We start from the raw sequence: 26,874 nt of genomic DNA on the forward strand, positions 1-26,874 counted from the left end.
TTATTTCTGAGATTCCTGCGAGTAACACAAGAACTCAAGCTACAGCTGAAACCCGAAGATGAAGGAGAAGTCAGCCATACAGCAAGACTGCCAGGTTCAGATTTCCATTATACACCGAGGTCATTCCGTGACCCCGCACCAATCGTTCGGGCTTTTCCGCTCGGTTTCGTCACTTTCCGCGCTCTTCATATTGGTTCCCACGCACTCTCCTTCCCTGCGCCGTGCCGAGCTGGAAAATGGCTGTGAGCAGGAGCAGGGAGTTATGAACGGGAAAAGAAAGAAAGAGCGAGAGAAGGACGGCGAAGTGAGAAGCGAAGCAAAGGGCTGCTAAAAGTTTCACTGCGCACCGACAGGCTATCGTCAGCACATGAGGTACTACACAGACTCTGTCCGCTACTTTTAAAGCTCCGCAGCCAAAAGTGAGAAGAGTCAAGAAATATCCGCGGGTGAGTTTTTCCAAGTTATTGCACATTTCCAGTACAGCAGCACGGCAGCAGCCACTGTACTGGAAAATGGTGGAAGCGCTGCAAGTGTGCTGCTCCGAGCACGCAGATCCATGCGGAGGACTCGTGTCCTAGTTTAAAAGTTTAGACTCGACTTTTTGTGTGTTTGTTTTGTATTTTTTTGTGCAGTACTCCGCGGTGAAGCGTTTATTTATTCTTGCAGCATGTTGTCTGGTGCTTGTCGACAGTTGACGTGTACCAAACTGAGCCCGTTAAGATAGTTTTCATGTTTTAAAACTACTTTAAAGTTGTATTTTGAATTCTTAGGTGGTCGTGTGCTTAAAATGAATGCTTAAAACAAAAATATGTGTTTATTGCTAAAGTTGTCAAATTGTGACGTTTGTTGTTTCTGTTAGCTTAATGCTAATTTGTCAGTGCTAAGAAGGAAAAAGTTGTATTTAAACACAGCACATGGTTTTGTAGTGCAGTGGCTGTGTGTGTATTGTGTGTTACAGCGTGGTGCCTTTACATTGAATGCAGACTGTAGGAGGCCATGCAGTGTGGAGGCCTGTGTGTGTGTGTCACATCCCTGGTTTGAGGATTTGGCATACATCAACGACTTAATGGAAATTGTGCCACTTGCATAATAAGACAAGCCACTCAACTGTGTGGAGGACCCCCCTCTCTCTGGATTGTAATTACTGAATCCAGCATTATGCAACCAAATGTCAATCCTCCATTATACTGCTTTATCAGAGTGAAGCATGACTTCTGGCAAAGCTCTCATTCTTCTTCTAAATGTCTTGAAATGCTCAGAATGACTGGCAGGGCTTGTTTTTATTTGAACGCCCCCCCCCTTCAAAATGCCAAAGTGCCACCTCCCAGAGGGGCTGAAGAAGGCCACGTTCAGGTTCCAGCAGACTGCAGGACACCTGTGGTTTTCTTATGTGTCCTCCAGGTCTGGGATTGTCAAATTAAAATGATGCTACTTTATCAAAATAGCAGCAGAATATGTCTTTAATGAGGGACAGCTCCTAAAGACTACAAAGACTGCATACTCTGAGCTGTGATTCATACCTGAACATCTGTTAATTCATGACATTAGGTTTATTATGCTGTCACCAGAACTCTGGCCAAGGATTTGCTCTGTACACTTTCCAGGAACCTCTGACCTGGATGTGACTAATGGTTTGTTCACAGAAAAAATCTTAAAATTCTGTTTCTGATTCCTCATTATTGGAATACAGAGTCATAGAGCAGCGCACTCCTTAATGACCGGCATCACTGCCAAAGCTTCCATTTGAATTATTCTTAAACAGAAAATAAACTCCACCATGACCCATAGGTTTCCTAAAGAATGTTTTTTTAACCTGTTGGTGGTGTCTTAGTTTTTGTAAGTTTACACTAGACTATAATGGTACCAGGCTCTAAACGTGTTGGTTGCTGCTGTTAATTTGGACATTTTAACATGGACGTTGATGGGGAGTAACTATCCTTGGAGCGAACCTCCAGTGGCCACTTGAGGAACTGCAGTTAGATTTGACTTTGCCCAAAGCCTTATTCAAGGCCACAGTAAGCCTTAAAATTGCAGGTATGGCTTAATTATAATGCCCTTTAGATGGCTTTGTAAAGGCAAGTCCTGCCTAGGAGGAGTGCCGCTTAATGTGAGTGTTTGACAGTTGAGGGGTAAATGGTTATTCTGTTTTATGAACAAGAGAGGTCTTGTTGGTGTGTTCAGGTGGTGCACACTTTGCAGATTAATCACATTTTTTTTGCAGCATAGCCATGTGAATTTAGGTGGCATTTACTTAAGGCATTAAATCTCCTTTCTCTTGACTGTGGAGCCTTGTGGCATAGTTGATTTTTCACAACAGTGCTGTCTCAATGCTAAACGCTCTAGCAGATGTTTCTGTTTAGCAACGTGTGCTTTTCAGCTCCGTTAACAGCAGATAGAATTCAGGTGAACATAACTTAAATCATAAAATGGCTAAGCCCCCCATTTTAGGCTGAAAAATAAGTCCTCACAAGCGCCGAAGTTGTTGGCCTGTCCTTCCTGCCTGTGGCGCAGCAGATTTTTCAGATCCATGTGGACAGATGGCCCAAGGCCAGGCTGCATGCATGGTGGCTTTGTAGTCAGTTCTTCTCCAGCAGGGCCGAGAAGGGCCAACACATACACAAACCTAGATATTACAGTCCTGAGTGTCTACGTAAATGTCTGAATTTTGTACAGAGGCACGGTCCACACTTTAATGACAGAAAACTGTTGAATTCTATGCATGATTCTAACCCTGAAGTACCCGTAGAACTATCTGAAAACAACACTTTTCGTTTACTTTTAGAAGCCCAGTACAAACTAAGAAGATACTCTTAAACTCATCAGCTTTTTTTAATGCAGTTTGCCAAGACATGCTTCCCCTTCAACCCTCAGAGTTTGCATAAAGTTCACCTACAGCTACTCTGACCTACAAAGATGTGACTATTGATTAAAATAAAAAACTCATGACTGATGATTGAGTAGAGTAAAAAAAAAAAAACCTTCACCACCCTCAGGCCTGCAGAGAGACTTGTTCAGCTGCAGTGGTAGCTGATAGGTGGGTGATTAATAGACATAACGAATGAAGTAGTACATATTAAAGTATATTATTAGATTTTAAACTTATCATGCACACAAGGTTTTGGCTATTAAACATCAGACATAAAATATCAGTCAGAAACACTGCACATGACACCTGATATAAAATATTAGGGTGAATGATGAATCCATTTTCAAACCGGTAAATTAGTTTAATAACTATTTCACCTCCTAAGTTGTGCAAACCTGTTTCGGACTCTGATGATCAGCTTTTTAAAAACATTACATTGGACATTAGTTGCTGCATAATAGGAACACATGTAGATGTTCAGTGTTTTTATGTATGTATGTTAGTGATGCTCTGAATAGCTTATTTGACATTTTACATTATGCATACTGATGTATAATGAACAGGTCAGAGCTACTCTGGTTGACTAAACACATCAAGAGTCATTTGATGTTTCAGACAGCACAGTACAATCTCAATTCCATTTTGAGTTCATACTGGGTCTCACTCTTCATCACAAATGAAATGAGAAAGTGTCTGAAGAGTAACCTAAAAAAAACAGGTATTTATGCTTTTATATCACCTTTAAGAGAATCATCTTGATTTTTTTCCCATAAAATCTAGAATATATATTTTTTTCTTGTATCACTGCATTTATCCCCTGTTAACTCTAGCAGCATCTCTCCTTTCACCTCATTGCACAACTTCAAAATGACTCACGGAGTTCTCTCCAATCACATGCAGCCTTGAGGTTTTCTATGTAATGTTTTACATCTTTACCCAGGGATAGTTTCATTTGATTTAAACCATCATGTCATCAAATATTTTCTGCAGTCATCAAGGTGGCATAAATGAAAACAGTCATACGTGTTAGAAAAGGTGCTGTTGTTTGGATCGGATGTTTGATCACTGCCTAGATACATTTTCTAATATTAGAACGTTTCCTTGATTTGCCCGGCTTCTCTGGTGACTGAGGAGCACATGGGCAGAGCAGCAGCCAATCAGAGTGCAGGATTAGCTTTCCCTCTCTCTAGCAACAGTGAGTTACTTGCTGCCTATTCATTAATTATTTTCCTGTGGTCTCCCTGAGCCGTTTGGACTGCTGATAGCAAAGTGCTCCGTCTCTCACTCTGTTTTTTTCACTGCTCCCCGTCGCTGTCTGCGCAGACTGAATACAAAGTCTTAAAAAAGGAATGGATCCACTGACACTGAGCTCGCCAGCTGCTGCTGTTGTGTGAACTGAGAGCTGCTACAAGACTATCAGACCAGGACTTTTAACAGAGATGACTCTGTCACCTCGTACGACTTTTTCTACTCTGGAACTAAATAGTGAAGAAGGACTGCGGAGTAAGAGTGCTGCCTGCGCTCTGTTATTGCATCTGTTCCTCTTTCATTTTGTTTTTGCCTCTTTAGTGCAGCACAGCTCTGTCTGTAAACAAAAAAAAACATGGCAACTGGAACGACTGGACTTTTTCGCTGGCTTACGATGGAGGGGAGGAGGGGGCGGGGGCGGTCACTTGGAGGCAGGACTCTGTGTGTGTTTTGGGGAGGGGGGGGGGACGAAGAGCAGGTGGAGAGAGGAGGGAGAGGAGTTTAGGGTTGGGGGGGTGGGGTGGGGGTGGGTTATGGTGGTGTGAGGATTGCGGGCTGTGGTTGGGTATGCCAGTGCCACGTGTCTAGCCTGGCACCTCTTGCTTCTCGACTCGAAGGATGTTGGACCGAGAGTCTGGCTGAGCCTGTCCGGCTTCTCTCTGAACCAAAAGTGGGGTGAGTTCTGCACTGTGCTGCATCCTGTTATCACAATACCTCGTAAACCTTTTTTTTTTTTTAAAGAATGATGTCCTTATTCACGAAGGTTTGGAGTGAATGTGCGTTCGCTTTTGGAATGTCGAAGGGGGAGAGAGGATAATCTAGACTATGGTTCAAAAGCATGCACTTTAGCATTCAAAGACGCAATCTGAAGGTTCAGGTTTATTTTTTTATGCTTTAACTAAAGTGTATCTAAGCGTCTGCAGGGCATCCCTCATAACATTGTCCATTTATAAACGTATACGAAATGATGGCACAACATCGGCCCACTCGCAGACCAGGCCTATGGTTATGTAGATGTGCACATTTTAGGAAATTGCCCCAAATACCTTCGTTCTAGCATACATAAAGAAAACTTCAATCAAGCTCTCTCACTTTTTTCTCTCTACCTGCTTCTTTTCCTCATTGACACCCTTCCATCCTGTCCAGAGAAGTTAATAGGACCATTGTCCTTGGTTGGTCCATAGACCACAGATGTCGTACTTAATCTGGAAACCATAATCTCTCTCTTCCTCGCTCCCCATCTCATCTGAGCATAGTTGCCATTTTAAAATTTAACTTGGCAGCATTTACAAATTTTTGGCTCGTTGAAACATCCAAAAAGAGAGATGACTGTTCCATATTTTGATGTGGATATCATAATCTTGCTTTTAACCCCAGAAGTGTAGATTTTTTTTAGTATGTCTGGGTGTCTGATAGGGTCGGTTATTATTTTGTAGGACCTCAATACTTAAACCGTATTCTTTCTAAACTGCTCAGTAGCTATGTACGTTATAAATTGCGCACTTGTTCTTGGCATTTTTTGGGCCTTGCAGGTATCCTTTTCGAAGAATATTCATTACACATCCATGGATTGACCTTTTTTACATACACAGATATGATAATATGACTCACTAAAAAGAGTGTGATTTTATTTGTCTCTACCTGGTGGTTTATAATAGCCTGTCTGCTCATCTGGAATAGACATGGTATGGTATGATTAAGCTATTTTCACAGAACGAAGTCGAAAATATTTGTGAGGCAGCACAGAGCTGCCTCTTTTCTCTTTTTATGGAGAGGGAACTGTTGCAAAGGATTCTGCATGTTTCAGAAAATGTTGGTTGCCCTGCAGCCCAGCTGAAGTTTGTTTTGCATGCTCATTCTTTCTTTGAGTTGTGTTGATTGTAAAATTATGTTGTGGAAGTTGAAGAGACGTTTATTTCACAGTGAAACTTCTTGTTCCTGTGGAAACTGTGATGCGTCGGTTCAGGCTGTGAGTGTGTGAATGTAGAGTGGAGGGAATGGAGGCTCCTGTCCAGGGACCCAGTCTGCTGTTGGTTATGACGCAGCAGCATCATCCGATTTCTCTGTCCTAACCGAAGACTGCACAAATGCATGGAGCTGTCGCAGTTCGCCATTTTCATGCAGCGCTTTAAGCTTCGTTTCACATAGATGTGTGCTGCTTTATTTGCAGCTCTTTATCGAATGGAATCGACCGTTAATGACAAATGATTTTTATTTTTTAACACTTACTTTCTATTGATTCTTATGTTTTGCGTTTTCTTTTTGTGTGTGTGTGTCGCTTAGGTCATGTGGGAGATCTGAGGGAACCAGAGAGGATTAAAGACCTTCCCACTCTACCACTCGTCCTCCAATCATACCACTTAATTTGACCGTGGAGAGCCAACGACGTAGGGCCCTAGACTGGAAAAATCTTTTACCAGGCTCCTCCAGTGGCAACCGGCCAGGCGTTTTTTGCTGCTTGAAAGAGCATGTTGCCAACGCTCTCCCTCTGTTCCATCATCTGGCTCAACCGGGGAATCAAGCTGAGGAAAGTGCACCAGACCACCAACACCGGTCAGGTCTGAAAACGCTGCCACCGCAGACACACAAGCAGTACAACACGACATTATCAACTGTTAAAAATGCTTCTAAGCTTCGGGTGACTGACCCTTCTCCCCTCATCCCCCCGACCCACTGAGCAACAGTACCAGCACCGGACTGTAGTGACTCAACAGCCATTTTGGTTTCGGAGGAGGTTTTCTGTATAGTCAAACCCTGTTGCTACTGTGGGAACGGGGCCGCACCATCTAATCCTCTATTCGGTGGCCATTTTAATTTTATATCTCTGTGACAAAATGGCGGCGGAAGGTTTTCAGTACCGTGCCCTCTATTCATTTACGAAGGACCAGGAGGAGGACTTGGATCTCCAACCTGGAGACCTCTTGACAGTCAGCAAAGCCTCTCTCTTGTCTATGGAGAACTATCAGGAGGGCTGCATAGAGCACCCCGAACGCCTGGGCTGGCTCCTCGGGTACAACGAACGTACCAAGCAGAGAGGCGACTTCCCAGGGACGTACGTCGAATATGTGGGTCCCATCAAAATGACGCTACCGTCAACTCAGCCTAGGTCCCAGCGACCTCTCCCTGCTGCTCCCCACCCAGAGCCATCTCAAGGTAAGAGCCTGTTATTGTGTCTGTTTTCAGCAGAATGTTACCACTACGGTCAGTCGCATCTTACAGATTATTTTTATTATACAGACAGTTTATAGGTGCAATAAAGTTAAACATTAAGTAAGCATTGAGTTGCAATAGTATAAATAAAGTTTGAGGTTAATTTGATAAAGGGTTTATTTAGTTCATTTGTGTTTTTTTTTTTTTTTATTACTGTTATGATTATTTAATGTGTGTGATTTTATTGCAGGGCCAGTACTTTTCATAACATGTTAAGTCTGATCTTAGTATCAATTTTACTTTGGTAGTAAGCGTTCTGCATCATTTTGTTTGTTCTAGCATTACAGCTCTGGTTTTATGGTGATGAGCACATGATCAGCAAAAATACACACACGCATATATCTGTGCTCGGCTGTTGTCACTGCCTTGCGATTTGGTTGTGACCTCCAATTGACCCTTACTTAAAAACACATCATACGCCTTACGTCTTTGGAAGCACAGCGAAGCAAACTCTGTGCTGAATAATAAAAGATTAATCCAGCTACTTACCGGACTCTCCCAGACTCTACAGGTCTGCCATTGATTCTGTCTGTGTGGCCCCCATCACATTAACATGTGTCCGCCGCATCCAAACTGCATCTCGGCTTATCTGCGCACAAATACCTGCCTCTCCTGTCTTATGACATGTAAATCAACCCTTGTATCAATCACACAAACACTGTTTTTTACTGGATCACACCCAGTTACAGTTTTTAGAAGTTAGACATTATTTAATGCTGGTGTTTTGTGCAAATGAAAGACTTTTCAATAGTTAAAGGAATTTGGTGTCATTCTTTTTAATCAAGAAGTGCTCTGTTCTGTCATACTCCTCTTCACTCCCAATAAGAAAACTAATATTTTTTCATAATGTTCAGAATCTGCTTTTCCGCTGCACCAGCGTCCAACTCAAACATACACTTGGCGTGCATTGGTCTACCTTAGCAAGCTCAGCTTCAAGTAAAACTTTGATTTGTGACCAAGGTTCCTCCTCACTCCCAAGATTTCCATAATTTTCTCCTCATTTGCACTCCCTTGCTTTGGGCTGTAGCAGGTTAACTTATTGCTTCCTTGTACTGCATGCCAGAGAAAAAAGGCACTTGGAGCCAAAATAGATAAATAAAAGTTTTTATATCATTCTCCACATGAAACCATACATTCTTCTCCTGTCAAAAGCCTCATTGTCTGTCATTCCCTTTTGCTCTTTTATGACAGATTGGCTTAGTACCACTCTGAGCACGTAGGCTGTGAACTCTGAATTACCTCTAGTTTATCCAGTTGGCAATTCATTGCATACAATAGAGTGTGCTTGGCCTCATTCAAATTCATTAGCTTGATTTTATTTTTTAGTATTTTTGGAAAAAAATCTATTAGAGTAGTAGAATAATGTTGTTATTTTCAATGCAAATAATAATATGAAAATGTGAGAGTGAAGGAGATGTGGTGGTGAATAAGCACAGATCTTTCTCCTGCAGGTGAGGGGGATAACGGTATCCTTGTTTGGTGTGAGTGACAGTGAGACAAACCAGTTGGGCAGCAGGCATTTGTGTCTTTGATTTGGAGAGACGGGCAGAAGAATCAAGTGAAACCCTGAGAGAGGGGAGGTGGTGGCGAGAGGGAGGCAGGGCAGTGGCTAAATGCAGGGACACCCTGGCTTGGCACCAAATGTGCATTGTAGATTAGAAATAGTCATGTCCAGACTTTACAAATATGATCTTCATTTTCCTCAAGGAACAGAAGCCCTGGTTGTTGTGAATGGAGCTTTGTTACCGTGGCCCATTAACTGTTCACAGAGATTGTAACATTTGGCAAGATGACCACGGCCTGGTGGTTAGGAGGCCTGACCAAGTTACAGGTTGTACTTTAAAAACTTTGAATTACTACTAATTATAAAGATTTTTAAGAATATGTAAGACGACTTTACGACTTTAAGCTTTGGAGGAGCTTTATGAAAGAAAGACATATATAATGTTGCAAGACACATGATTTTTTTTTTATTCTCTTTTAAAAATGCACTGAAATACAGATTTTAAATGTTTAAATTTAAAATAAAAGTATGCAGTATGTAAAGTCAAAAGCAAAGATTAAAACCCTCTTTTCTGCTCCATTTTCCGTGTAAACGTCCATCATAATGTTCATCCTTTTTTGACAAACCCTTCCTGGCCCGTTTTCTTTTTCAATGCTCTTTCTCTTGTTTTACTTTACAGTTCTTATCTTTTTGCATGTTCAGACTTGCATCTTATTATGTTATACTTCGTCTGGTCAGAGATCTTTTTTTTTGCTCCAGTTAACAGGGAATCAAGATTTCTCATTTGCATTTAAAAATCATGTTGCTGCAGAATGTTGAGTACAGTCTGACCTGAGTACATGTAACCCCCCCCCTAAAAAAAACAAATATGCAAAACACAGATCATTGGGTAAATGATGCACATTTCTCAGCTTTTCTTCTTTCCAAAGTGGCATAGCAAAGGAAGGATTTGGGGTAAGCAGATGGCATCATGTTCAGTGTGAATGTTTTATACCAATAAAGAACAAGCGGGGCTGATTTGCGTCAGTAAGTGTCCTGTGTAGCACTCGTGTGTATTTTACGAGTGTGTAAACTAAAATGTGAAAAGTGATTGCAGTTAAAATTGTTGCATTATGATATTTTCCGTCTGGCTTTGTGGTGCATGTAGCTTCAATGATGCACAGAGTGGGAGATAAAAGTTTACTTTAAGTAAAAACCAGTGTCTTCAACCAGATGCTAAACATTTCTGAACTTGCAGAAGAAATAAGTGTGGAAGGGCAGAGATAGTTTTTCCCTCCTTTCTCCCTCTCCTCTCTCTGGCCTCACTTTAACTGCCTGCTGAAGTGAACCATAGCTTGGCATTTTTGCAAACTCCTCCCTTCGTCCTCCTTCTCTCACCCCCCCAGCACACCCACCCCCTTCTCTCTCCCTTCTACCCTCCCTTTTCTGCAGCCTCTCTCCCTTATTCACATACACGTCTGATACTGTCTCTGGGCAGCTATAAACCATGTTAGCGAAGCCAGTTCTCAGAAAGGAGAGGCCTCCACTCACTCTCCCTGCGCCTTACTAGGAAAACACTTTCAAAGAACCCGTGGAGAGGGGTGGGAGGGGGCTGAGACAGTAGAGAAAGAGAATGGGAAAGTTATGGAGAGGCTGGAAAGGGAGGGAGATAAGGGCTGCAGTGTAAGCCAAGGCCACACTATCCAACTGCAGATAGAGGAACCAGCTGTATTTGGTTTCTCTGCTGACTGTTGGATTATTCTGCTGCAGTTGAGTAAATTTTAGAATGTTACAGTTTGCTGTGCTATAGAAAGTTGTATTTTCTGGTGCTTTGTTTGTTGCCAGAGCAGAAAATGGGAATTTATTTAGGTGGGGAAATTGTGTAACTGAAAAATTAATGATTGTAGGGAACCAGAAACAGAGCTGTAACTGTGGGAAGTGTGGGGATGGATTCAGTGTCACTCTTTCTACTGAAGGATTTTACAGAAGTGTTTGCTGCTTTTTATGTTGCACTGACGATTTCAAAAAGCTTCTGGGCAATAACACCCCCTATTCTGCTGGAACTTGAAATTGTAATTTCCCATTGAAATATTTTTTTAAAAAATGGGGGGAAATTATGCACAAAATGCACATCGCTTGTGTTTTTAACGGTGTCGTGACATCTACATGCACAAGACATTACCATAAGAATAAACAAAGAGGTATTAGAGATATTTTTTTGCATAGAATAGAAAATGTATGAACCTCTTTGTACATAAGTCATATTGGCATTTTAGTTTTCAGGTTTTTTTTCACGCAGGAAGGCTGACCTCTCTTAGTGATAGTGCTGTGCTTGTTTAACCTTTATTTGATCATTGACCTAAAAAACCTTTGGCCACGTTGCGTGGAATGTTTGATGATCCTGTTCTTACAGGGTTTAGCACATTTCTGCATTAATATTTTGTGTGTCTTGTAAAACCAGACGTGTAGCTTTGAAGTATGTTGTGACAGAGGAATGGATGGTGTGCCCATGTCGTGATGTATTGCTAGTCTGCATAGCTGGGATGCAGTGAAGACATGTAGCAGTGAAACCTGACCAGCAACATACACACTGTTACACACCATCCGTGAGCCAGACAACAACTGGCCTTGTCACCACTGCACATAAGAAACACATTCGTGGAGTCACTGACAGGGTTCAAAATGTTTGCCAAATTTTATTCTCCTATTGTTGATCAAGCGGATTGTTTTTTTAATGTGGCAGTAAATATTGAAGTGAATTTGGAGGATAGGCACACAATAAGACTGTAGTTACTTCTTTTGTTAACATTATGGTGGAGATCCTGGATGGAATAACCTTCAGGAGTGTTTGTTTTGGATAAATACTTTGCTGATATCAAACTTCAGACAAAAAAAATAAACGGCAGTAATGATTCGACACCAGTGATGGATGTATATTATTCTCTTTAGGTTGCTCTCCGCTTGTGTTTTGAGTTTGTTGCTAAGTCCTAATGACTTTAAGCTAATAATAATAATATCCTAACCTAGACTATTATTTCCATCAGTAACCTGGCTGTTCACAGTTTTAACGGGATTCAAAAACACTGAGCTGACATTAAACGGTGGGCGGAGCCTGCTCAGACCACTGTAACTGACCAATCAGCAGGCAAGGTTTTTTCCCAGGGGGGTGGGGCAGAAATAAGTAGCTGCTTCATCTGAACTTTAGGCTCACATTTGTGGATTAGTCTGTAACCTGAATAGGATATTATACTGTTGGTTTATATTATCATTATTTGTCAATCCGATGACTTTCTACAGTTCTTAAATCGTGTTAAATACGGACCTATTACTCAAACCAGGTTATGTTTCATCTCCTTGTGCTGCCACCATCGCAGCTTCTTACATCAGTTTAACAGATTTAATCTTGAGCACAGTCTGTCCAGGAGCAGTTTTCCTTCCCATTTAAAGCTTAATGGTGGCAGATTGGCAAACCGGCATGGAACCCTTTTTTTTTTTTTGTAAAGCACTGATAAACTATGTTGTTCTGCCAACATTGGCGCCAGATCAGACTATACTTATTTGTTCTGGAAGTCAGTGAATCGTGAAGTATTTTGTGTTTAAATCTGTACTGCAGTAAAATAGATCAGGCAGAGACAGGCCTGCTAACCAAAATGGCCAACATGTATAAAGAGGAAGCACAGTTCTGCCTTTATGCCTGCTTTAAAACTGGAGACACACACAAGGCAAAGTTTTAACGTTTACTGGTATACATGAACACAGACAGAGAGAGAGGCACGAAGAGGAAAAAAGGGAAAGAAATCAAATAAAACTTAAATAAAAGAGGCCTAAAGGGGGCACAAGAAAGAGAGGTCCACTGAGATCAAGGATGCTAGAGGGAAAGAGAGAGAGAGTAAGGCTGAGAGACATTCAGAGAAGCTGGGAACAGGAGGGAGAGAGGGCGAGAGAGGGCTGGAATGTGCTGACGCGTAGTTTCTTGTCTGAACTCCCCAAATTAATAATCAGCAGCGGTTTAGCCGAGCCGTGCCAGGAACAGGAGCCTACTGCCAAACCCCGGCCAGACCAGGCCCTCTCTACTCCCAGTGTTACCCCTCACCCAACACACACACACAAACCGAGCTCACGGCCCTGTTCTGGGGGCCGAGTAGGAGGCACTGCCTGTCCTGGCCGGGCCGGGCCTGGCACACTGCCACAGGGCTTTTGCTTGTTCAGGAGTTTTGATTAAATCCTTTATTGTGCTCCACTCACGCAAAGAGCTAAGGCGAAACACCGAGCAGGACGAAGTGGAGGGGAGGAGAGAAAGCGAGAGGGGAGAAAAGAAAAGGGAAAAAAGACGAGGGAGGGAGGGAGGGAAATGAGATCTCTCTTTTTTTCCCCTCTAGCTTTCTCCTTTTCTCTCCAACTGAAAAGATGTTTGATTTAGTCTACAGGGAGTTGTAAAGTAGATAAAGTTTTTTTTTTTGCCATCCTTTTTGTTCACTCTGAATAAAACGTTCTTTCTTTCTTTTGTACATTAATTGTTCTGGTTTTATTTCTCATCATCCAGACCTAACAATGACGAGCTACCACAGTGACATTTTAGCAGTTGATTTTTCAAGAATGTGATTCCCCCATGCTGCTGCAAAATGGGCGCAGTTGTGAAATAGATACTTGAAGCGGACAGTAAACTCAGGTTATGTTGTGTTCCTCTCAGATTTTTGTACAGGCTTTCAGCATTGTATACGCTCTACAACTGCTCCTAGTTAACAGTGGGCTTGTCAGGGCAGCAGTGTAACTGAGATTTGTGCTGTTGTTTCAGCTGTTTCTGTGGCGGACCTGAGCGAGCAGTTCACACCACCAGAGACGGCTCCCCCAGTCCTCATCAGCCTGATCCAAGCCATAGAGAAGAGAGGTATACCAATGTCAACCAGCCAGCATATTCGTCTGTCGTCTGTCTCGCTGACCCTCTGTCTGCCTCGCTGTCTTTGCGTCTACATGCGACTGTCTCCCACCAAACCGTTGACCTCCGGGCTCTAATGCCAGCCTTTGCACAATGGTGCAGATATGCACAGATGTAGCACCTTCTCAGTTCATTCTGGTCCTGATATAGATTTTCTGTTGTGAAGTCTGGTGTGGTTTAAGTCTCACTGCCTCACAGTGGGTCTGATTCACACCGAGTTATTAACAAATAGATCTCAGTGGGACTCCATTCACAGTTTTGCCTTTTTTCTTTTTTAGTTTCTCTCATTCACAAACTCCTTTCATCCACAAAAGGTACAATACAAAAAGTGACATCTCAATTTAGAGCTCAATAGCTTCTTATTTTTTTAATATAAAAATACTACAAAGAAAGGCACCGATGGGGAACAACAGGAGAACATGTTTCGGTTGATAAGTGATAAGTTTTACACATTATTTGAACCCTGGGTCTGTTAACTATAGTATAGGATCACAGAGTATAATTACACTTAATCAGTTTAATAAGTACACACTGAATAGGGTGCCTTGGTGGTTAGCCTGGTAGAGCAGAGCCCTATGAACTAAAGGCAGTATGTCAACCTCTCACATTGCTTCCTGTCCACGTCCTCTGAAAACTATCAGTGAAGCCAAAATAAAAACTTGGCTCCAGCTGTTTTTTGATTGACACTTCGTGCTACTTGCAGATGTTCTCCCTATTTGTGTTATAATTCCTATACAGCACCCTGGCTTCTAATATAACAGTCATGAATTCTCTTTATGTGTGTAAATATTTAAATATTGATGTCTACACGAAGGGCGACAGAAGGTCTGTCTCTGAATGTACGTGATATAATGTTGCAGTAATATTGAATTCTCTCTTGGTGTTGAATGCATACACACTCTGACTGCATGGTGTGGTTTTCACAACCACCTGAGAGACGGCCTTGTCTCTAGGAATTGCTGCCTAGATGCAAACTGTCTAGACTCAGTATTTCTAAAAGGATTTTGTGATGAGCAATGTTTTTAATTTTTCCTCAGACATCTTCATAAGATGTATGAAATCTTTTTTTGATAGTTTAGACTGCAGTGTCTTTCCTTTTCATAATTACATTGGCATCTACACTGCCAGAACAGTCTGCCTAAAAGATGATGCAGAGCTTAATTTTAGAGTTTTAAATTCTCAGCTCTCTGTGAACCTTGACCAAACATGTCTTTCTTTCTTTTGAAGGTCTGGACTGTCCAACTTTGTATAGAACAGCGAGCTCCTCTGGTTCAGACAGCCCAGTGTACAGCCTAAGCACCGGTAAGTGAAATAAAATGGAGTGTTTTTGCATTATTTCTTGCAATAATCTGAATTTGTGTTCATATCACATACTCCACAGATTACAGACAGTTCAGTGGATACACTTTGATTGTTCTCAGTCCGCATTCAGCCATGCTCTGGCTCAGTGGCGTTTTTCTGTGCTGTACTTCTTATGAGCAGCAGTAGTAGTACACAGTTAGACTGCAAGTTATCACAGAGAATGTTTCTCAGAGTGGATGTACAATCACTTTGTCCATCAGATATTTTACTGCTGTTTTGATCCTCTAAGCGTATGCCATAATAAAGTCCACAGTTACATAATAGTAATTACTATTATGTTTTGATTGATAGAGTTTGGCACCTAAATGTGTTTGTCTTTGTGTTCAGAGAGTGAAATGGGACAGAGGGACATAGGGTACTTGTCTGAGAATGTCCTGCAGTACCTGAGAGACCTCCCATCACCCGTCATCCCTGCCTGTGTCTACCCTCATCTACAGACTGCCGTCATCCAGCAGCAGCTCCTCCAGCAGTCAGCAGGTAAGTCACATGCTATGCTGAGGTCATAAAGTATTGAACTGGAGACAACCATGCAAACATGCAGTTTAATGTTGGATTGAAAGCATTTTAAGGCCATTGCTCCCACTGCAAAAACAGTGAAACTGACTACAGGATGCTTGTCCTGAATTGTGCGCCTTTAGAGATTCAAGTCTCTGCAGGTTCTCATATTTTGTATGGAGATTTTCCACAGCATGGAGAAAATGGCAATGCTATTTTCCTAAAATGAGCCATGCGCTGCTAACACTTGTTTGAAGAGGCATCATTGAATGCTTCAGTGACTGTAATTAAGCAAAAGAAAAGGATGGAACATGGACTTGTATGCTGCTGATTGAGTTCAGCCTTATGTTGGTGCTGAGTGAATAAAGTCAAGTGTCAGGAGAGGCATGTTAGAAATGCTTCAGCTGATTCTCCTCCTCCACCCGGAGGACACCGTTATTTCAGTTACATATAAGGCCTATTTTCAGAAACATGTGTTGACTCTGTGCAGTCAGTGTAATTTACTTATAGATAAAAAGATCTTCACATTCAAGTCACACAATAGAAATGCTTCCAGTTGACGCATCATTGTCCAGTTTTATATGTAGGTGCTTTTTATTAATCACTCCTCCAGATGGAGCAGTAGCTGGCAGCCATGACAGAGAGGTGAGCCTGGTCCTTGAGAACTCCACCGTCGTCCCTCTCCATCACCGTCTCACCTTGCAGTACCTCCTCACACACCTGGCCAAAGTCACCCAGGCACAATCCAGCAATGGCCTGGACACACACACGCTGGGAAAGATCTTTGGCCCACTGCTGATGCAGACAGGGCCCTCCACTCCCTGGTAAGTTTTTTCTGCCTTTTACACCAAACAGATGCATTGTGTGTTACAATATTGTGGTGGTGAAGTTTTTATATTTTTTGCTGTGAGCAAATACAGAAATGTGCTTCTAGACTTTATTAGCTATTTTTCCACTAACACTGCTGACTGATTGATTGGCAGGTCATCATCAGATGAGGACTTCCCTGCATTGGTGGTAGAGAGGCTGCTAATTGAGAGATCTATGGACCAAGACCTCACTCCTCCAAGTTAGTTTACATTTTTAAAGGCGGTTCTCATCCTCTCCCTCTAGATTTCACATGTATCATATCCTCATGCTTTGTGTGTGTGTGTATTTCCAGTTCTCCCAGCAAAGCCAGCCAAGTCAAAAATGACTCCATCAGCCATAACGGACATAAACAGCCTGCTGAACGACGCTGAGTGGTATTGGGGTGAAATTTCCAGGTAAAGTATAAGTCAGATCTGTTTAAGATCATCATGGTACTTTTATATGAAGCATTAGGTTAAAAAGGTATTTGTTCTGACTCAAAACTTGTCACACTTCAGAGAGGAGGTGAATGAGAAACTGCGAGACACTCCAGACGGTACCTTTCTGGTGCGAGATGCCTCAAGCAAACTGGAGGGAGAGTACACTCTGACCCTCAGGTGCAGTAACACTCCTGGTCAATTGTTGAACATCTGCAGTGCTAAAATGTGTATTCTGATATAGTATGTTTTCTGTCATGCTGACATGGCTGCTGTCGCCCCCTGCAGGAAAGGAGGAAACAACAAGCTTATAAAGATTTATCATCGAGACGGGCGATACGGCTTCTCAGAGCCTCTGACCTTCCTGTCTGTAGTGGAGCTCATCAATCACTATCGCCACGAGTCTCTGGCCCAGTACAATGCCAAGCTGGACACCAAACTTCTCTACCCCATCTCCAAATACCAGCAGGTCGGTGATGCTGCAGAGTGATTGTTTGCATGGTCATAATCCTTCTTCACTTTGCTGCTACATTGCTTACATTTGCTTTTTGTGTGGTTCAGCTGGTGAAGGAAAACAGCATAGAAGAGGTGGGAGAACAACTGAAGGTCTATCACGAGCAGTACCAGGAAAAGAGCCGCGAGTACGACTCTCTGTACGAGGAATACACTCGCACATCCCAGGTATGACATAAACAGATAAATAACACACACACACACAAACAGGGGATGTACTTCAAAGTAAGTAATGTGTGTTTTTCTCCTTCTTCTTGTCAGGAGCTGCAGATGAAGCGCACAGCCATTGAGGCCTTCAATGAGACCATCAAAATCTTTGAAGAGCAGTGTGAGACTCAGGAGCGGTACAGCAGAGAGTCTTTGGAGCGGTTCCAGCGTGAGGGCAACGAAAAGGAGATTCAAAAGTATGCTTTATGTGCATCAAATTCTCAACAACCCTCATTTGATTTGGCTGAAAAAGCAAGAAAACCTAAATCTGAAGCATGCAGGTCCAATACATGAATGCATTTAAACAGTCTTTTATCATTTCAAAACACCTGTTTGTAATTCTCTTAAATTAGGATCCAGAGCAACTCAGAGCGTTTGAAGTCTCGTGTAAAGGAGATCCATGACAGCAAGCGTAAGCTGGAGCAGGACCTCAGACAGCAGGTGTCTGATAACAGAGAGATTGACAAGAGGATGAACAGCCTCAAACCGGATCTGATGCAGCTCCGCAAGATCAGAGACCAGTACTTAATGTATGTGTTAAATAACACAAAAACAGTGCTCATGCAGATAATTACATTTACAGTGTTACAAAGTAGTTGTATGTCGGCATTAAATCTGTTGTGTTCTGGTCTTTAGATGGTTGACGCAGAAGGGAACAAGACAGAAGAAGATCAATGAGTGGCTGGGCATAAAGAACGATGCAGATGAGTAAGTGCTTGAGATAAATTGACCAGTGCAACCTGTGCTACAATATACTCAGTAACACTATGCAGAGGCTGTGCTTGAGAGTTTGCTGCATGTATTTCTGTGCCCTTAGCTCCTACTCGCTGGAGGAGGATGAGGGTTCACCCCACCATGATGAGTGCACCTGGTATGTGGGTGATATCAAACGCACCCAGGCCGAGGAAATGCTGAGAGGCAAATGTGACGGAACCTTTCTCATCCGCGAGAGCCAGTCACAGAAGGGCTCCTACGCTTGTTCTGTGGTGTAAGTTAAGAGTCACAGCAGTCTTTTCCACTTTGCAATGGCCATTTATTCATGGTCAGTCAATTAATTTATTACTCTTTTAGTTAGCTTTCCTATTCTACAGACTTGACATAAGGAAAAACACTTCTCTCTGTAGTGCTAACTGTTTTATAATGTATGTTGATGGTTATAAGGCTTGGTTTATGGTTAAAATATAATTTTTCAACATAGTCCCTGACTAATACTCCAGTTGAAGTGCTAGTGAATGTAACTAAAGCTCAGGTCACAAACGTATCAGTCATCTTTGATACATTACCTAAACAATAAGTAGTAACATTTTGCTTTGAGGATCCTTTATAAACAGGATGTCTGTCCTTGTTTTCAGTGTGGAGGGTGACACCAAGCATTGCGTCATCTACAAGACAGCCACGGGTTACGGATTTGCCGAGCCCTACAACCTGTACTCGTCCCTCAAAGACCTGGTGCTCCACTACAAAAATGTCTCCTTGGTCCAACACAACGACCAGCTGAATGTAAATCTAGCCTACCCAGTCCTGGCCCGCTCTCAGAACCAGAACCAGCACCCCAGATGAATTATCCACCAGCAGTGTAGGTCACCGACCAGGGTGGAGAAACCTTCAAGTATATGCATTATGGGGAAAAAAAACTACTTATGAACAGTGGTTGTTCAAGTGGCAGGAAAACAAGACTCTCAGTGTGGATCCTTTTTTAAATTGTGTGTTTTTTTGGCTGGAGGCTGGTGCTAATTTCCCACACTGACCCCAGTCAGGCAAAGAGCACTCCTCGCTAACAGCATGGCTTCATAATAAGCACACTACTACTGATAACGAAGCACTGTACAGTTAGCCTGGCTGATGCAGTGAGAGTTGCTCTAGCCAGCCATGACTGTACAGTGTCAGTTATGAAAATAAGTGTGAGGAAAAAAACAAAAAAATCATTTGATACAGAGAGAAAAAATGTGTTATTAAAGGAAGTCAAAATAAGCACACACAGTATATAGATTTTTTTCCCAACATTGTGGAGACCAGATGGTGAGATGACGAGAAACTTTACAGGAGGCACTTTTTTTTCTGCCTTGAACACAAGATAAACGTTCGTAGACAAAGGCCCAATCTGTCATCCCCAGACTGCCTGCAAACTCTCCATAGACAAAAGCCTGAGCCGTCATCCACTGAAAGGACATGGCTTGGCTAAAACAGGCTGCTCACTTCACACCTAAGGGCGGCTGCGAAACCATGGACTGGGTGGGAGGAGGGGTGTAGTCACTGGATTCTGAATGGGGATTGAAAGCTTGATGTTCTAGGGGTGTTGTTTTTGTTTTAAGATGGATTTGATTTAAAGCTTGCTTAAGTGCCATAGTAATAGCTTTGAATGACCACACGCCTGTGTCACTAGAAAAAAAGGGGCACGTTGAGGTTGAAAGAAGAACGAGAAGGAGGGAATAAACAGCAAAGCTACAGCTTTAAAAAATATATACACATACGTATATTTTTTATGTAATGATCATTATTTCCAACCGCTTTGACTCATTGCTTTCTCTCTCATCGGGTCTCTTTTGAACTGACGAGGTACAACATACAGCGTACACAGCTGTTCAACAGGATATAAATGCATGGTACATATTCAGTATATTGTAAAAGTAGAGTTGCTTTTGAATCACAATAGATGGAGAGGTACTGAAAATGCAGTTTGACATGATGCAGGTTTCCTTCTAATTGTAAATTGAAGAACGACTCCTGCATCTCTCTGTTTCTTCCTTCTTTTTCCATCCTCTTTAATACTGTAGCACCTGTAGCCATCGACTTAAGGCACTGTTCCTCTTCTGTGTCTTCTTTCTATTATGCTTAAGACACTTACAGAGCATCAACCTATGTGATTATTGTATCTTGCGTACTGTATTTGCTTTATCTCTAGTTAGATTAGACTGTTTTTTTCGTGGTACAGTGTCCTAGCAGAGGTTTATCATCGTCTTTTTATGCAGATTTTTTTCTCACGGTACTTCTTTATCCCTCACGTTTGACTGTTCATCACAAGCTTGACTTGATGTACAGTGGAAAAAAAAGAAAGAAAGCAGTAATATAACTCGTGTACAGTATATTTCAGACACATGCAGGCAGTGCATGTGACTCGTTTGTTTCCAGAATATTTGGTATTTGCTCTTAGATTCTGTTTAAGGATGCAAAGTGTCCACCTAATGTGAGCCAAATGAAGGATGACTGTTCATGTAGCAAGACGGATTCAAAGAGCCTTTTAGCCATTTTTAGCATGGCCTCTGTGGTCAGAGAGATTATCAATACAGTATGCATGAGGGCCTTCATTTGGGGTTTGTTTCTTTCTTGGACTAGTTGGTTGATCAATGTGCTTTTTGTTGTGCATATACAGTATAGTTTGTGGTTTTATTATGCACAACACAGTTGTGTGTGTGTGTGTATAATAAGTTTGTGTGACCGGTCCTGTGCTGTGGCAGTGATTTCCTCCTGGTTTCAGTTCTCTGCGTTCATATGACTCGAGGTAAAGATTGTACCACCTCTATTCAATGCCACTTTCAAAGCACAGTTGTGTAGATGCAGGGTTTATTCAGTCGTTATTGTGTGGTTGATGAAATTGATGTGATGAAAAGAGGCCTGTGATGCTGCTTTTAGACTTCACGTAGTTGATTTCCTGATATGAACAAACACAAGTGATCTCTTAGATTTCTTACATGTAGTTGAGTGAGAATGCCAAAAGGAGAGAACCTATTTTTGTAGAAGGAACACTCAAAAATCATAGTGAGCATTTTAGAAACTGTTGTTGTTAAAGGAGTTCTTTTTATTTCTGCCTCTTTTTTGTTGAGCGATGGAAATGAGATAATCACCTGCTCCTCTGGTCATAAAGACAAAGTCAGGTAGCAACATTTTTTCCAAACAGACCAGTCCCATCTTCTTCTAAATGAAACCTAACTTGACCGGAAAATTTAAATTTTGACTCCTTTCAGGACGAATCAGTTGTACTGTACTTTGCACAGTTCTTGGAAAGCAGAAGATCCCAAGAATTAAACTGGAGGTGTGGACGGTGCTTCTGATTAGAGGGCTATTTTAAAAATAACATGAGTCAGACAGATTAGAAGTGCCTTCAGTCATCGTTGCGATAAGCTTGTTGCATCTCCTCATTTTTTATTGGAGTGTCACTCCACAAGATGGTGCCACCACCACCACCACCACATGTTGTGCCCCGTTTATCAGCTGGCAAATGAGCACAGTGGTTGTGTGTGCGTTTGTGCGTCTGTGTGCGTGTGTTAGAGCAAATCTGAGCATGTTATAGACAAGAGTGACAGATTTTAGCTGTGCCTCTGTGTTACATTTCTAGTTGTTACATATTCCTTCTTTCTCATGGTGGGGGCTGTACAGTAGCTTGGTGCTCTGTCTCATTGTGCACCCAGGCTCGCTTTCTTTGGTGTATCCGTTTGTTTTTGTTTTTTCATTACTAAAACTCAGATAAGATAGAAATGTGAAGAGTATACATCCGTGGCCCAGCCCAGTTGTTCAAAGCTCATTTGATAAGCTCTCAGTTTTTTTGCATGCAGCATTTCTCAGTGTATTTTGTATTTACATTAATCCCTTTGAAAACAGGCTGGTTGAGTCATCCACCACTGCTGACACATCCATTATCCAGTCTTTTGGACCAACACCTTTGTGACTGCACTTTTTTTTCCCCTGTTCCACACACTCAACACAGTGTGTCGCCCAACAACCATAAATCAGCAGACAGTGGTGACAGTAGTGTTTTTAGTTTTGCATACAGTATATTCAGAGTGAATGACGTTTTCTTTATGATATACAGTGTACAGTATATGCTCTTGTTTGTAGTCTTGTAAGTCTGTTGCTTTTGACTGATTGCAGTGTTTCATTATAGTCTTTTTTTGTGGACTGTATCAACTTTTAGGAGAGCTGCTTGCTCATTATGCAATTATTGTCCACACAGCAGAACTGTCCAACTGAACATGATGAGTAGGAGTATTCCACCAAATTACAAAAAGACTTTCCTTCTTCTACTCCTAGTGGTGTCTACACACACAGTGTTGGAGTCAACTCAGGTGTTTAAAACTGCTGTGCACTCCCTCACAGTCGTCCCAAAGTTGATGGGTTTTTAGTTGGATGGCAAGAGAAACATAGCACTGCACAGGTCGCACCGAGCCCTCATATTTGCATCAAGAGCTGAGTGACGTGCTCTCCTGTCACCTAGCAACCTCACCTAGCAATACAGTCATCACTGCTACACAATGAAACTTAGGATAGGATAGGTCCCAAAGTTTTGGTCACAGCATGTTTAGGGTTAATAGAAGCCCAAAATATTTTCATATTATAACAAAATACATTATTAAATACCACTCTAGTATGTTGTGTTTTTGTGAACTAATATTTTGCAACAAACCAAAAACCAACGGATTCTCTACTTCAGGGTTGGCCCACAAAAATACAATCGATTTATCCAGGGCGACTGTGAAATCTCCATCATACTTGGTGGTGACGTGGTTTAAAAGCCCTTGAGCACAGCACATGAAAGTGAAACCTGATGCATGTCTAGTTACCACATGGAGTAAACAGGGGGAATTTGTGAAAGTTAAACATCAAACATTCATTGGGAAATCAGGCCAGTGCAGAACAAAAATACAACAGCTTCCTGCTTCACATGTTCAGGTGGAACCGTTTTTGCAGTGTACGCTTTCATCTGCCATACACGCCGCGTTTTTCACACGTTTCAGAAGCTGGAAGCAGTGAGACCTGGTCGCACAGTGAGGCAGGCACGAAGAGGGCAGAAGATGAAACCTTCATTGACTTTCATCCTCATCTCTTTAGATATGCATCTTGAAAGCATTTTTTTCTATATGCGATTCATTCAAGGAATTAAATATTTTTTCATCATTCTTTTGGTACACTGTAAAAGGTATTTCTTGAAATGGCCTCACACACAAAGCACATTTTTCACTGACTACAAAGAAATATTTGGTGTCTGTTAAGGTTTGAAGAATTAAAGACGTACTAGAGAATAAATATTTTCAAATATATACTTAGATAGATATCTATATTTTTGGATGATTTTGTTCTGATTTGGACTGTGCTTGAAACAAATCAGAAGGAGGCTTTGACGTGATCTTTTAGGACTTTGCTCCATGGCTGCTTTTTTTTTTTTTTTTAACGTTCGAGCAGTTATTGAAACACAAGTAATTATTACTAATCCGCTGCAGCGAGCTTCACCATGACCGCCAACACACAACTTTGTGGTTACAGTTGATTGACATACACATAAAATGTATTTGGCATGATGTGTCAGGTGCGCTTGGAGGATGGAGTGAGCTCATGTACATGTGTTAATATTTACAGAGCTGAGTCTATATGTTAAATGCAGTCTTGGCTGCTTTGCATTTATGAAATATTAGAGAATCTGTTTTTGTTTTTGTGAGTAGAGGCAGTGTTAAAAGTCGCACCACAAAAGATACACTTGATGGTGCCACAGCGATTCGCCATAGTTGGGACGCTGATGCTGTGACAGAGTAAACCATCTTACCACTTTAGAGGATCTCTGCGGTCAGTGAAAGGGGTTTTTTTCTGCCTGAATTTTGATTCACAGGCAGTCAAACCTTACAGAAGGTACACAATTAACGGTTCGTGATCACTCCTTTATCCTCATGCATGGCACAATGATGGCATTAGGAAGTGATCTTTTATGGTGCCCGAGTATTTTTTTTTTTAATTTGGCTTTTTAAAAAAGCTCATAGATTTTGTCTGTCCAAGTGTTTGGTTATATTTTTGTTTGTTTGTTTATATCTGTTAATGATAACCTTACAGAGCCTATAAAGAAAAAATAAGCTAGCTTGAATTTTTTTTCCTCCATACAGAAAAAAAAACAAATACAAATGTTTACAATATGTAATTAACCAAATAGTAAAATATGTGTTTTGAGAATCAATCTGTCTGTCCCTCAAAGTGGCTGTGATGGATTGATTTTTATATTTCTTTATTTCCTGTCATTTTAAACTTGAAAATGTTTATTACTGCTTGTTTTCCTGTTTGTTTGTTTCTCCTTTATGTTTTTTAATTTGACTTGTGAGAACAGTGCTCCCTCATTTCAAAATTCAACAGTATAGTTCATAAGGTTTTCACAAGTTTTTTTTTTTTGTTTTTTTTTTTTTTTTACCTGCTGACTACTCACATCTTACACTGAGCCTTGTGTGTGCTGAATCCTAACGTGAGACCCTGTTGAATGGTTTTTGCTGTTTATTACTATATTATGCACAGTATGGTAGACTCCACTATGACTCTGCCTGGTGTACCTGCGGTCAGGACTCAGTTCAAAGAATTTGGGGGAGTGGGGAAGGGGTGAAACCCACTTAGTGAACATACTTGAGTACATAAACACAGGTGGAATTTCAGGAATAACAATCAGGAGGCATCCCATTCTTGATTTTGCACTACACAGCAGATGATATTCAAATAAGAAGCTGAAGCAGATGCTTTTCTTGGTTGGTTTAACTCATTTTAAGACCAAAATTTAGCCAGTATGAGTATACTCTCAGCTTGTGTGTGACTTCCATGTAAAATACGATAACAGCTGCACTTTCATTTCCCTTCTTTGTTTTTTTTTTTTCCGCCTGTGTACAGTCTTCTCACGTCATCACTTCTCTGTCTGGACTGGAAAAGCTGGTTTGATGAATCTGATCTGAATGTTGTAGTGTTTTTCCACTGGTGTACAGTAGTTTATATTTGTAGGAGAGTAATCTGGCTGTGTGGCATTTTGCAGCTGGCCGGGCAGCATCACAGAGAACGTCTCCACATTTTTTACATTATTTTACTCTGCAGTGTTGCCCAACTTTAGTTGCTCTGTGTATCACTGGCAGCAGCAGGAGATGCACAGCTAATAATTATACTTAATAATAATAATAATAATAATATAATAATAATAATGATGATGATGATGTGGACTTTCTCTGTTTTTGTTTGTTTTGTTTTTTGAAAATGGAAAATGAAAATAAATGGGGCAGTCATATAAAGCTACTCTACACCAAAGTGCAATTGAATGCAGAGGGAGCACTGTTGTTTCAGCCAGCAGACGCCTACTGGTTGTGGTGTGCCCGACCTTGATGCACGGAAAGATGGTTCTTCTTCTTCTTCTTGTGTTATCCTCTGTCATGTTGGTCTGTCTTAACTCAGATGTGACACTTCTTTCTTTCTGTCATGTACAGCTTGCTTTTGAGTTGTGTTTGTCCTCAGACAGGTACTCTTACATCTGTACGGTTCATTCTTTAGGCTGATGCAATGATTTTAAAAGACAATAAAAGATATATAAAACACACGTTACTGTCTGTATGGTTATTTTTATTAAGTTGAAAACAAACAAAGTGAAAACATCATAAATAAAAATATCTGTGTCACAATTTACCACTCACGTCCTGCTTTTTAAACACTGTACACAATAAAGGGAACACATAAAGAACACAGTGACTCCAAATCAGTCACACTTCTGTGAAATCAGCCTGTCCAGTTAGGATCAACACTGATTGTGAATCAGTTTCAGCTGCTGTTGTGCAAATGGAACAGACAACAGGTGGAAATGAGGCAGTTACAAAATATTCCACTATGTAATGAATGAAGATTTTCAACTGGAAACTTTCACTCATTGAGATCTAGGATGTGTTATTTTACTGCTCCCTTTATGTTATTTGATCAGTGTATATACATGATGACATTCATTACTTATCATTGTTTTGTATTGCACCATGCTTCATTTTATACTGTCTAATTCACGCTGTCTCACTAGAGGAAATTGTGTTTTAACAACAGGTGTCCACATATGATAGCATACCACAACATTCATAAATCACTAATATAGGAACTATTAAAACTGTGCAAACAGGTTAGGTTTCAAACAAGGAACATAGACAGACTTCAGATTTCACTTTATTTTCCACCAGCAGTTCTCCTTTTGATTCCAGGAAATCAGAGCATGGACTCATGGAGGCAGACCTCTTTCATGTGCTTTTCTTTGGAGCTGGAGAATCTAGGTGTTCCTACTGTTAACTTTTTTTCTTGTGTCTTGTGTATCCATGGTTACAAACTACTAAAAAAAATATCAGAATCTAAAAAAAACAGCTGAAAAAAGGAAAGGAAAGGCAGACAGGAAGCAGAATGAATCATGGAGTCATGTTGTGTCCTGCCTGTACTGTGGTCTTTGTACTGTTTATAGAGGGGGAATCATGTGAGAATCAGCAGGTAAAAAGCTTTCCTAGTGTCAAAGGCTTTGTGA

At 41.3% G+C, this 26,874-nt stretch overlaps 1 protein-coding gene across 5 annotated transcripts; it reads left to right on the forward strand.

The window, feature by feature from the left end:
- Window positions 1-198: 198 nt before the first annotated feature.
- On the forward strand, window positions 199-25,923 carry pik3r2 (phosphoinositide-3-kinase, regulatory subunit 2 (beta)). 5 transcript variants are annotated; one of them, XM_028428545.1, is made up of 16 exons: window positions 199-446; window positions 6,398-7,267; window positions 13,603-13,695; window positions 14,971-15,045; window positions 15,433-15,582; window positions 16,214-16,424; window positions 16,584-16,669; window positions 16,763-16,865; window positions 16,968-17,066; window positions 17,175-17,355; window positions 17,448-17,567; window positions 17,661-17,803; window positions 17,960-18,136; window positions 18,243-18,314; window positions 18,424-18,594; window positions 18,959-25,923. In XM_028428545.1, exons 2-16 carry the CDS (start codon window positions 6,949-6,951, stop codon window positions 19,164-19,166), a joined length of 2,208 nt encoding a protein of 735 aa, XP_028284346.1. In that variant the 5' UTR covers window positions 199-446; window positions 6,398-6,948; the 3' UTR covers window positions 19,167-25,923. The 5 variants fall into 5 exon arrangements, with proteins under 5 accessions (XP_028284346.1, XP_028284347.1, XP_028284349.1 ...); XM_028428546.1 differs by having other exon boundaries at window positions 199-372; XM_028428547.1 differs by lacking the exon at window positions 199-446 and adding an exon at window positions 4,704-4,789.
- Window positions 25,924-26,874: the final 951 nt, after the last annotated feature.

This window comes from Parambassis ranga, chromosome 17 (genome assembly GCF_900634625.1).
Source record: "Parambassis ranga chromosome 17, fParRan2.1, whole genome shotgun sequence".
NCBI lineage: Eukaryota > Metazoa > Chordata > Actinopteri > Ambassidae > Parambassis > Parambassis ranga.

Excerpts from the sequence above, each read along its gene's own strand:
- pik3r2 (XM_028428545.1), top strand. The coding sequence starts at position 6,949 with ATGGCGGCGGAAGGTTTTCAGTACCGTGCCCTCTATTCATTTACGAAG. Across the intron at positions 15,046-15,432 it reads AGTGTACAGCCTAAGCACCG|AGAGTGAAATGGGACAGAGG; the intron begins GTAAGTGAAATA and ends CTTTGTGTTCAG. Across the intron at positions 18,137-18,242 it reads ATCAGAGACCAGTACTTAAT|ATGGTTGACGCAGAAGGGAA; the intron begins GTATGTGTTAAA and ends TCTGGTCTTTAG.